Source organism: Octopus bimaculoides, chromosome 2, assembly GCF_046866305.1.
Source record: "Octopus bimaculoides isolate indiv1 chromosome 2, ASM4686630v1, whole genome shotgun sequence".
NCBI classification, from domain to species: Eukaryota; Metazoa; Mollusca; class Cephalopoda; order Octopoda; family Octopodidae; genus Octopus; species Octopus bimaculoides.
Genome location: NC_142929.1, coordinates 78,534,975 through 78,546,851, shown reverse-complemented (window position 1 = coordinate 78,546,851; position 11,877 = coordinate 78,534,975). Strand labels below are relative to the sequence as shown.

At 37.9% G+C, this 11,877-nt stretch overlaps 1 protein-coding gene across 1 annotated transcript in view; it reads right to left on the bottom strand.

Annotated features, from left to right (window-relative positions):
* Positions 1 to 225: 225 nt before the first annotated feature.
* The window catches only part of LOC106868410 (exostosin-2), a 72,648-nt gene continuing 60,996 nt past the window's right edge, over positions 226 to 11,877 (bottom strand). The window contains exons 4-10 of the mRNA XM_089347082.1: positions 11,641 to 11,780; positions 10,375 to 10,597; positions 8,555 to 8,738; positions 8,292 to 8,355; positions 5,724 to 5,820; positions 5,382 to 5,525; positions 226 to 1,073 (exon numbers count right to left, since the gene is read on the bottom strand). Of these exons, the coding sequence (XP_089203208.1) occupies positions 723 to 1,073; positions 5,382 to 5,525; positions 5,724 to 5,820; positions 8,292 to 8,355; positions 8,555 to 8,738; positions 10,375 to 10,597; positions 11,641 to 11,780 (1,203 nt within the window). The 3' untranslated portion in view covers positions 226 to 722. The remainder of the gene's footprint in view (positions 1,074 to 5,381; positions 5,526 to 5,723; positions 5,821 to 8,291; positions 8,356 to 8,554; positions 8,739 to 10,374; positions 10,598 to 11,640; positions 11,781 to 11,877) is intronic.

Sequence of the window (11,877 nt, the reverse complement as noted above, 5' to 3'; positions counted from 1 at the left end):
TCATTTCAGACTTGGCCTAAAACTGCTAAACATTCAACAGAATACACAGGTATCCAATAAACACCTTAGTTTCACATAATGCCAGTAGCGTGTATATATATATATAGCTATAAATATACATACATATATAAACACACACATATATATATTTAAACTACAAGTTTATAAAAGTTGACTGAATTTTTTTTCTCCCGTCTATTTTTCCATGCAATCATGGATTAAAGGTTTGTGTGTGTAAGGTGGAATCAATCATTTTTACAGCTCAAGAATCAAGCTGTAAGAATAAAACACTTGTCAGTCAGGTAGTCTGAGGCAACAAGCAGAGCTGTGTGTCTTGCCCAAGAACACAAGAGAAAGAATAAGGTTTGGAAGTGGTCGATGCTTAAACCTCACAAGTCCTTTCACTTTCTTCTTTCTATATTCTTGTAATTATTACATTGTAATATTTCCTCTCTTTTTTTTAATATTTAAAACTTTGCAAAATTTCAAATATTAAAAAAAATCAAACAACTTTTCAGAAATAATGCATAAGAATAAACAGGCCTCACCTTATATTCAGGCAATATATGTTTAAGTCGACTTTTTTTACAAATAACCAGGTTTTGTAGATATGTTTCTATACAGATCAATTTGTGTTATCACTGATAACATCATGTTAATGAAAAAAAATATAAAATTTACCGTGGAAGAAAAATAATGATATTTACATATGGGTTTTTTTATCATAAACTTCCAATATCATTAAATTTCTTCAGCATAGGAGGGAAGTTGTCTTTATAAAGCACTGGGTCTGCCCGGAATTCCACAGTTCGGAGAGCAACAGTGCCATATATATCTACAAACCTGTTGATGCATTCTGTACGTTCAACCATGTGATTTAAATCTAAAGACAGAAAACTGGTGTTTACACATTTTGGACACTTGAACTTTTTGCGTGGTGTGACCTTTATTGGTGCCTTACCTGTGGTGTTTGTAATCAAGAAATTAAATGCAATATCTTCACAGTTCATGTGTTCATCAACCCAGGTTTTGATGTTGCCTGGCATTGAATAAGTATAGAGGAAGTTGTAAAACTGAAAAGAAGAAAAATAAATATATTTCATCATTGCAATAAAAAATATATCATCATCATTTAAAGTCCATTTTCCATGCTGGCACAGGTTGGACAGTTTGACTGAAAACTGGTAGGTTGAGGAGTTGCACCAGGTTCCAATCTGATCTGGCATGGTTTCTACAGCTAGATGCCCTTTCTAATACCAACCATTCCAAGAGTGTAGTGGGTGCTTTTTATGTTCCACTGGCACACACACACACACATATATATATATAGATCATCATTATAGCCATTATCATTTTAACATCTACTTTTCCATGCTTGTATAGGTCAGATGGGATTTGTCAAAGCATATTTTCTACAGCTTGATGCCATTACTGTCACCAACCCTCACCTGTTTCCAGGCAAGGTAATATTTCTTCATGGTGAGACATGTTTTTCACAGAAGATCGAAAACAAACAACACCACTTGTCTGATAGTGATGCTTGTTTACAACCCTCAAATGATGTCAAGACAAGGGTACAAGGGCTCCTTTCAGTTTCCATCTACTACATGTACTCCAAAAGCTTTGGTTGGTCTGGAGCTGTAGCTGAAGATACTAACGCAAGGTGTTATTTAGTGGGATTGAATCTGAAACATATGGTTGGTAAATTAAGCTTCTTAACCACACGGCCACACACAAACACATATGGCGTAATGAAATGGTAAAAAAAATTATACAATAACAATGATGCTATTTTAACTTTCATCATCATTATCATTTTATATCAGCTTCCTGTGCCAGCATGGGTTGGGAAATTTGACAAGATTTAACAACTCAGGGCCATTTCATGCTCCAATATCTCTGTTTAGACTTGGTTTCTATGGTTGGATACCTTTCCTAATCTCACCCACTTTATACAGTATACAGGATACTTGGAGGAGGACACCAACCCTAGTGCAAAACTAAAGATCTTAAACAGGCTCCCATAAAATGCATGTTATTGTTTAGTCCTAAGTCAGCTATGACTGAATGCACAGATCATCAAAGACATTCCAGTCATGACCATTGCATCTATTTGTCTCAAACAACATATCTAGCACTACATTATTCAATGTCCTGGAGGAGATGGGAGTGGAAGAAAAACTGGTGACAGCCAGAAGGGAGGCTAGGCGACAGGTTTATTTAGCCAGAGGGGAAGCAGATAAGGAAAGATTTGCCAATGTTCTGCGCCGTGAGGACCAAAGACTCGAGGTATTTCGGGTTGCAAGACAGTGTAGGAGAGAGAATAGTGATGTTGTAGGAGAGAAATGTGTTCGCATGGATGATGGTACGCTTGCATTAAATGAGGATGCAAAGAAAGAGGTCTGGAGATGCCACTACGATAGATTGCTTAATAAAGAGAATGAATGGGAGAAAGAGAGCCTGCCTTATGTCGACCCAATAGAGGGACCAGCTATCCGAGTTGATAGTACCAGGGTAGATAAAGCAATTAAGAGTATGAAGACCGGGAAAGCCCCCGGCCCATCAGGAATCACTGCAGAGATGCTCAAAATATCTGGCAGTGTTGGCTATAGCCTAGTCACCCGTATTACGAACCAGGTGATACACGAAGGAGTCATACCCTATGACTGGTGTAGCAGCATCATAGTCAACTGCTACAAAGGTAAAGGGGACGCTTTAGATACAAATAATTACAGAGGCATCAAGCTGTTAGATCAGGTTATGAAAGTTACAGAGAGGGTCATAGCCCAACTAATTAGGGAGCGAATCAATTTAGATGAGATGCAGTTTGGGTTCGTGCCAGGTAAAAGCACTACTGATGCCTTATTTCTAGTGAGACAGTTGCAAGAGAAATACCTAGCCAAGGATAAACCTCTGTACCTGGCTTTCGTTGACATGGAGAAAGCCTTTGACAGGGTCCCCCGATCCCTTATCTGGTGGTCAATGAGGAAACTTGGGATAGAAGAATGGCTAGTGAGAGCTGTGCGAGCCATGTACAGAGATGCGGCCAGTAAGGTGAGGGTTGGAAATGAGTACAGCAATGAATTCCGGGTAGAGGTAGGGGTCCACCAAGGTTCCGTCCTCAGCCCCCTATTATTTACCATAGTCCTCCAGGCAATCACAGAGGAGTTCAAGACAGGTTGCCCCTGGGAGCTCCTCTATGCTGATGACCTTGCCCTAATTGCGGAGTCACTATCAGAACTAGAGGAGAAGTTTCAGGTGTGGAAGCAAGGTCTAGAATTGAAGGGCCTTAGAGTCAACCTAGCTAAAACCAAAATCCTAATAAGTAGGAAGGTAGATAAAACACAAACCCCTTCAGGTAGATGGCCCTGCTCAGTATGTAGAAAAGGAGTAGGTAGTAACTCTATAAGATGTACCCGGTGCAAGCTATGGACACATAAGAGGTGCAGCAACATCAAAGGCAGGTTAACTAGCAAGTTAGTTTTTGTTTGTGGCAGATGTTCAGGTGCAATAAAGACTGCAAACAAACAGGAAACAACTTCTATCTCATTCCAGGGTGAAAAACTAGAGGTAGTCGATAGCTTCCGCTATCTGGGCGACCAAGTTAGTAGTGGGGGTGGGTGCGCTGAAAGTGTAGCTGCTAGAATAAGAATAGCCTGGGCAAAGTTTAGAGAGCTCTTACCCCTGCTGGCGACAAAGGGACTCTCACTCAGAGTAAAAGGCAGACTGTATGACGCATGCGTACGAACAACCATGCTACATGGCAGTGAAACATGGGCTGTAACTGCTGAGGACATACGTAAGCTCGCAAGGAATGAAGCCAGTATGCTCCGTTGGATGTGTAATGTCAATGTGAATACCCGTCAGAGTGTAAGTATCTTGAGAGAAAAGCTGAACATTAGAAGCATCAGTTGTGGCGTGCAAGAGAGACGATTGCGCTGGTATGGACATGTGGTGAGAATGGAGGAGGATAGCTGCGTGAAAAAGTGCCACACCCTAACAGTTGAGGGAACCCGTGGAAGAGGTAGGCCCAGGAAGACCTGGGCTGAGGTGGTGAGGCAAGACCTTCGTACATTGGGCCTCACCGAGGCGATGACTACGGACCGAGACCTTTGGAAATGGGCTGTGCGTGAGAAGACCCGGCAAGCCAAGTAAGATCGTTGCCAGTGCCCCTGGACTGGTTCTTGTGCGGGTGGCACATGAGATGCACCATTTTGAGCGTGGCCGTTGCCAGTACCGCCTGACTGGCTCCTGTAGGATTTTCGAGCGAGATCGTTGCCAGTGCCCCTGGACTGGCTTGTGCGGGTGGCACATAAAAGACACCATTTCGAGCGTGGCCGTTTTCGTGCGGGTGACACGTAAAAGCACCCACTACACTCTCTGAGTGGTTGGCGTTAGGAAGGGCATCCAGCTGTAGAAACTCTGCCAAATCAGACTGGAGCCTGGTGTTGCCATCCGGTTTCACCAGTCCTCAGTCAAATCGTCCAACCCATGCTAGCATGGAAAGCGGACGTTAAACGATGATGATGATGATGATGAATGGTAGGACAGCAAAAATTGCTTTATTTCAACCACATTATCAGGACTCAGACCCTCTGTGCCCCCATCCTTAAGGGCTAGGGATGGATGGAAAATGGGCTCACAAGCAACAAAGACAAAGATGGAGTGACGACATTAAGAACTGGGTGGCAGAATCCTGGTAGAATATACATGAGACTGCTGTGTGTATGGTGAGGGATGGTGGTCTCTCTACAGGAATATACCCTAACATTTCTGCTTTAACCCATTAGCATTTCGATTACTCTGTCAAATGTAATGCTTATTCACAATGTTCTGAATTAATCTTTTTGTTATCACATAGCTTTGAGATTTTGATAATGTGATTTTTTATATTTAGGACATTGTAGGCTAGGTGTGAGAGGCCAGGTCTGGCTGGTTTGAATGTAAAACAGGTAACATATTTGGGTTGGATATGACCAGTTCAAAAGCTAAAGGGTTAATGTGTCTCATTGCAAAGAAAGACAATCCTCTCACCAAACCATCTGTTGTAAGCAAGAAAGGTTGTTAGAAATCATAGTTTGTAGAGAACTTGTCCCTATGCCTTCTCTTCAATAGACTACTGGTACTTAGATACACCTTGTCAATCTACAGAATATGAAATGTAAATGTAATCCAAGGTCTGAAATGAAAAATATAAGACACTGAAATAACTTCTATATAATTTCTAGATGAACTTTAATCATAAATCTGCTCAATCAAAGATGACTTGATGCTAAACAACAACCAGATATATCAAAATGGTCAATGACTGTTCACACTTGCCTTTTCTCATTCACACACTCAGCCAAGACAAGATATTTTGGAAATAATTATTAACTTACTTTGTGATAAAATGCTGCTCCAGTAAGTACCATAGATATGGAATTGGTCCATTCTGATTCATATTTCCACTTCTGAGTGACATTATCAAGTAAATGTACTCGAGATGGGAAACCCACCAATCGATCTGAGAATTCTCGCCAAACCTGTGAAAGAAAACAATATATGATATAATGATATATATATATATATAGAGAGAGAGAGAGAGAGAGAGACAGAGAGAGAGAGACAGAGAGAGTAAAAGAGCAAAGAAGTAGACCCAGAAGACTTGACAGTGATTATTATTTAAAACTCAAAGATTCCAAATTAATTTCTGTTTCTGCTGTAAACAAACACTGACTTACCTGATAACCAAATTCTAATTCATCAGCTGTCAACATTATGATATCATCATCTAATGCCAAAATGCAATCTGTTTTAATTTCACTGTAAGGGAAAAACCTGTAATAAAGAAAAATAAGAAATGTCTTATCTATTACAATAGCCCCAAAAGAATTGTTTTGAATAAAAAAAAAAGGATGTATACATCAATTACTGCCAACTGTAAGTTCAGTGGTCCCACCTAAAAATGAATGATTGAGTCCTGGAAGAGATGAGATTGGAACAAAAGTTGGTGATGATAGTCAGCTGAAGAAAATTGCAATATTTTAGCCTCACTTTCAAAGCCAAAAGTCTCTGTGTTATGGAAACCTTCAGACTAATTGTCAATTTCCATTTAGTGCAACATTGCAGAGATTTTGTTTCCTTTCTTTTTGTTTATTCCACTTTTGGGTGAATTGGTGTTCATGTTTTGGTAAGCATGAAATATACTGAAATACACGTATCAAAACACTATCTTCTTAGGTATTGCACTGTCTGTCTACTTTGACTATCAAAATTAAATAAAATTAGTCATCTGGAGAGGAGTGAGGATAAACAGGTAAACGAGTAACATTAAGAGAGAGTCTCATTTTAAGTAACTTGAGAAAATAACTGGACATCTAAAGTTTTGGTTGGCATATGGATGTAGGGGGTACTACTGTTTCAACATTTGATACAAAAGGAAGACTGCATGCCAGGCAAAAGTGTGTTGCAAACTACAGGTGGAAAGTTATTATCATTATTTTATGTATGTATTCTGTGTTGGTATGAGTAGGATTATTCAACAGCATCTGACAAGCTGCAGGATTGTGTCCAACGCCAATGTTTGCTTTGACATGATTTCTACAGCTGGTTACATTCCATGTTGGCAGGGGTTGGATGGTTTGACAGGATCCAATAAGCTGGAGGACTGTGTTGAACTCATATCTAGTGGTATTCATGAAAATGACAGATTGAAAGGATCTGGGGAGGTAACAAGGTAGTTAGACAAGAATATAGAGCTTTAGGCCATACAAAAGAGATAACAGAGAATTAAGATAAAGGGACAGATGTCATATTAATGGTCTGTACAACTCATAATAGCACTTACAAATTGGCTTAGTAGATGTGATACTGGTGATAGTGAATTGGTGGGTCTAAAAGAAGGGGGCAATACCTATGGATCTGACAGTGTCCATGAGTACTTGCTGGTCCTGGAAGAAGGAGAAGTTTTTGCAGCCATTTGAGACTGATGCTATTTATTAATGGTCTTCTTGAATTTTTCCAAGTCAACACCTGAAGGAAAGATATGAAGAGAATTTCAGAGGGCCAACATTCTGGGAAAGAAGGACTTGGTATAGCCATGAGTGCAAAGCCTAGTGGATGGGAGGGAGGGAGGGAGGACTGAACACAAGGGTGATTAAAGGAGGAGAGATAAGAGGGTCAGAAATGCCTAAGTGGAAGTGGCATGAGTGAAATTTGCTCCAAGAAGCAGAAGTTATTTGAGAAGACAGGAAACCTGTGGGCCAAAGGCTTGAGTATGTCCATGAGTGACTTTATGCCAAGCAACTGGATAGCTCTATGGTTTAGGCTATTTGCATGTGAAACAGCAGCAGCACTGTCCTAGATGGTCTACCTCAGTTAGGGTTATAAACTCAAAACAACATCATGAAATGTGTGTGATAAGAAGCTTGCTTCCCAACCACATGCTTCTGGGTTCACTCCTATTGCATGTCTTCTACTATAGCCTTGGGCTGAACAAAGCCTTGTAATTGGATTTGGTAGATGGAAACTGAAAGAATCCCATCGTATAATGTGCAAGTGTGTGTGTGTGTATCTATGTGTGTATGTCTTTGTGTCTGCCCCCCCCCCATCATCACTTGGCAACAGGTTGTAGTGTGTTTACATCCCTGTAACTTAGCAGTTCAGCTAAAGAGACCAATAGAATAAGTGCTAAGCTTCAAAAATAAGTTTTGGGGTCAATTTGTTTCAATAAAACCCTTCATGGTGGTACTCCAGCATGGCCACAGTCAAATGACTGAAACACATAAAGAACAAAAAAATTTCTTCCTTCATTTTATATCTATCTTTCCATGCTAACATGAGTTAGATAAATATATCACTGAGGTACTGTTTCACACATGAATTCCCTTCTTGTAAGTAACCTTTAACTAGTTTTCAAGTAGGAGATTTTAATCTTACATGAAAGTGCAGAGTGAGTGGGCTGTTGACAGGAAAAGTGACTTTCACAGAGCCCAAATGTAAATACACACACACACATACACATAAATAGATACACACACGCATACACATACATGTACACATATACACAAGATGGGTTTCTTTCAGTTTCCATCCACCAAATTCATTCAGAAGGCTTTGGTCAGCCTAGACTATAGCAGAAAACACCTGCCCAAGTAGCTGTTACCTGTCAAAAATTGTGAACACCTTTAATAAAACAAAATCAACTTGGTTGGATATGAAAAGTGACAAATATTAGAACCAAACAGAGACATTATTTAAGGTTGTAGTTTAAAACAGAGAGGGTAAAAAAATATATATATGTCCCTTACCTGTTTCCTAATTTATTTTCACGTGTCTTCACAACTTTTAATGGTTTACCTATTTTGGGCCAATCTATATCAAAATGTAAAATAATTTGCATTAAAGGAGAGTAACTAAGAACCTTTCAAAATCAAAATATAAACAGATATAAACCACAAATGCAACCTATAGACACAGTATTTATTTCTGACTAGTGAAAGTGTTTTCCTCTCATAAACCTTATTCTTCTTGAAACAACTCATGAATTTTAAAATTAAATTATGATACATACTCTGAGGAGGTTCTTTATTTTGGTTATTCCATACAACAAATACTTTTGCCAAACTTGGAACGCGAGCCACTTGCTGAATTACATTAAACAGTGAATCAAGACGATCATAGGTCAAAATGACAGCAGTAAAACCAGGTGACTGAGGTGTAATCATGGGCAGAAACACTTGGCGTCGAACTCCAAGCTATGATGAAACATAAAGACCAATCAGTATTTTCAGAAATAAAGTAAGAGTAGTGGAAGTTGGCAGCAAAATATAAGAAAGAAATACAAATACTTGTAAACACATTAAATATTTAACATTTACAAATCAGCACAATTCAGGCACATAAGATAAGAAACTCTAAGAGAAAACTAAGCAACAAAAGGTCTTCACATAAGAGGCATCCCTTCTTTTATACATTTCAGCCCTTAACACCTTACACTCTTGAGCAATGGGGAGGCCACACCTAGGTCATGATTCTTGGATGCACCCTGGCAGCCACATTCTGTGCAACTGTTTTTATTGCAACCAATGCCTTCATGAATGGTTAAGGAGTCCTGAAATCACTTCAGTCTGAGACATCAGTTGGCTGTAGAGAAAAATTTAGCCTTCTAGACAGATCCAACTGGAACTTTCCTCAGCTGCTTCTGCCATTGCCTTGAAAACTCTGATCCTCTTTTTACCAAAAGTTGAAAGCCATTTCATGAGATTATGGACATATTTGCTCACAAACCTCTTTGCAACCACCTTTATGGCAAGGAAGCCAAATTCACCATTCTGCTTTCGTATGACACAGTGAGTTCAAGGAGAATCACTTGTTTTGATGAAAGTGAGTTGAGGACAGTGGGAAGTGAAAACTAAATTAATAAAAATTCAAAGGATACTGTATAAGTTAAATTAGTTTAATACTTTAAGGGCCTAATTTCACTAGAAAGAATGTATCTGATCACTTTGGTATAAAGGTTAGCACAGTCATCTGGATTAAAACAGATACTTGGCTGAAGTCTCAAGGGTATACATTTATTTCTATTTTGGATCAATGTTTATAAAAGGACCTGATTTTAATTTACTTTAAAGTTTATCTTTATTTTTTGTCTTAGACTGTGGTAATGCTGGAGCACCGCCTTGAAGAGATTTTAGTCAAACAAACGAGCCCCAGAATTTCTATTTTTTTTAAGCTTGGTACTTATTCTCTTTTACCGAATTGCTAAGTTACAGGGATGTAAACAGATCAACACTGGTTGTCAAATATATATATATATATATATATATATATGACAGGCTTTTTTCAGTTTCCACCAACCAAATCCACTCACAAGGCTTTGGTTGGCCTGAGACTATACTAGAAGACATTTATCCAATGTGCCACGCAGTGGAACTGAATCCAGAATCATGTGGTTGGGAAGCAAGCTTCTTATCACACAGCCACTTTTGTGCCTAGAATCAATAAAATAAAAATAATTATTTTAAAACTAAGATAAGAAACTAAAACTTTCAATTATAGTATTTAGTTGCTTTTTCTAGATCTGATATTGAATTTTGACAGAATTACTAGCTTAAAAAATAATTTGAAAATAAAATTATGGAAATATAATTACTGCTCATCAATGACATATGTGGCTATTAAAATGTTTCTATTTGACAATCCACTCATTCACAAGGCCCAGGGCTAGAGTAGAAGATACTTGTCCAAAGTGCTATACAGTGAGACACAACTTGGAACCATGTGGCATGGAAGCAAATTTCTCAACCATATGGTCATATCTTTGTAAAAAAAAAAACTTGATATACATCAATCCAGAATTAAAAGCAAGGAATCATTAATTAAACAACTTACTGAAGGTGGTTCATTCCAATCCTCATAGGGGCGTGCAGCATAGGGAAACACCCTATCATTTATAATTTGTAAAGTGGTTAAAGTAATATCTTTCAGGGACTTGAAATATCGATCCCAATAAAACTGAACTTGTCGCCTCATTTCATAGATTCGTTCCATTGAAAATGCCTTCACAATATTTAGCACTTGGCCAAGTTCATCTTCTCGAATGACCACAGCAGCCCTATAAAATTAAAAGGAAAAAAACTGGAAATGAAAAAGAATTCAAATAATTTTCTGAATGTACATATAGTCAACATCATCACCACCACCATTTTTATGCTCCAATTTCTTGCTGGTGTAGGCTACACAAGTTGTCATGAGTCATTTTCTATTAGTAAATACTGTTCTCATAGATTGGTGCTTATACGCATCATTTGGCTTGGTTTCTACAGCCAAATGCCCTTCCTATAACCAGCCACTTTACAGAGTGTACTGGATGCATTTTCTCATGGTACCAGCCACCAGATAGGTTAATAAGTCTTTGGCAAGACTGGACTAAAGGTACCTAACAACTCTAATACTTTCTCCACTTGTTTGCCATCCATAGATTATTATACACATTTTAAATACATTTTATTAGTATTTCTATGCATACATGCATGTGTGTCTACTTATAAATAAATTCCATTCATATTTACCTAGTATGTGATAGAGTAAATGCTGGAATTGCCTACATTAAATGGGTCATAACTCTTACTGAGTTCAGAAAAATGTCTGCATTAATCTTTTAATTCTAACTTCTTTTTTTACTACAGGCAAACACATGTGACTAAGAGAACTTCTTACAATTTGTTAACATAATTAGTATCATTTTTATTTACATTGATATTAGATATTAATATTTGGTGCTATGGAAAAAAAGCATTAAGTACATTCTGTAAATTGGTTGGCATTAGGAAGGGAGTCCAAACATAGAGGTCATGTCAAAGCAGACAGAGGAGCATGATGCAATTCTCCAATTCATCAGATCCCATCAAACAGTGGATGAACTTAGAATCATGGCTTGGAGTCTGTCAGTGAAGCTGTTTTTCTTTTCAGTTTTGATAGTTCTTACAATGTCTAATATCATTTTACAAGGAAAATATTTACAGCTTTTTTTTTTCATAAATTAATTATCATTCCAATTAGTATATTTGCATATAAAAAAAAAGAACAGAAAAGTGCAGTGAATAAATAGATGATTGATAACAATAATTATGAAAAAATACAATAATTAAATAATACCTTTTCCAGTCAAGTACTTCAGAAAATGGTAATACATAACCATCAGCAACAGTAACAGGGATGCAACCAGCTTTTAAGGCATCACTGAATGCTGACTGGCCCAAACGAGCCCGACGAATAACCAGACAGAATGTAGCATTCTGAAAAGTGAAACAGTTAATAGACATTATTATTATTGCTGTTGTTATTATTATTATTATTATTATTATTATTATTATTGAGTGAGGAAGTAACGCA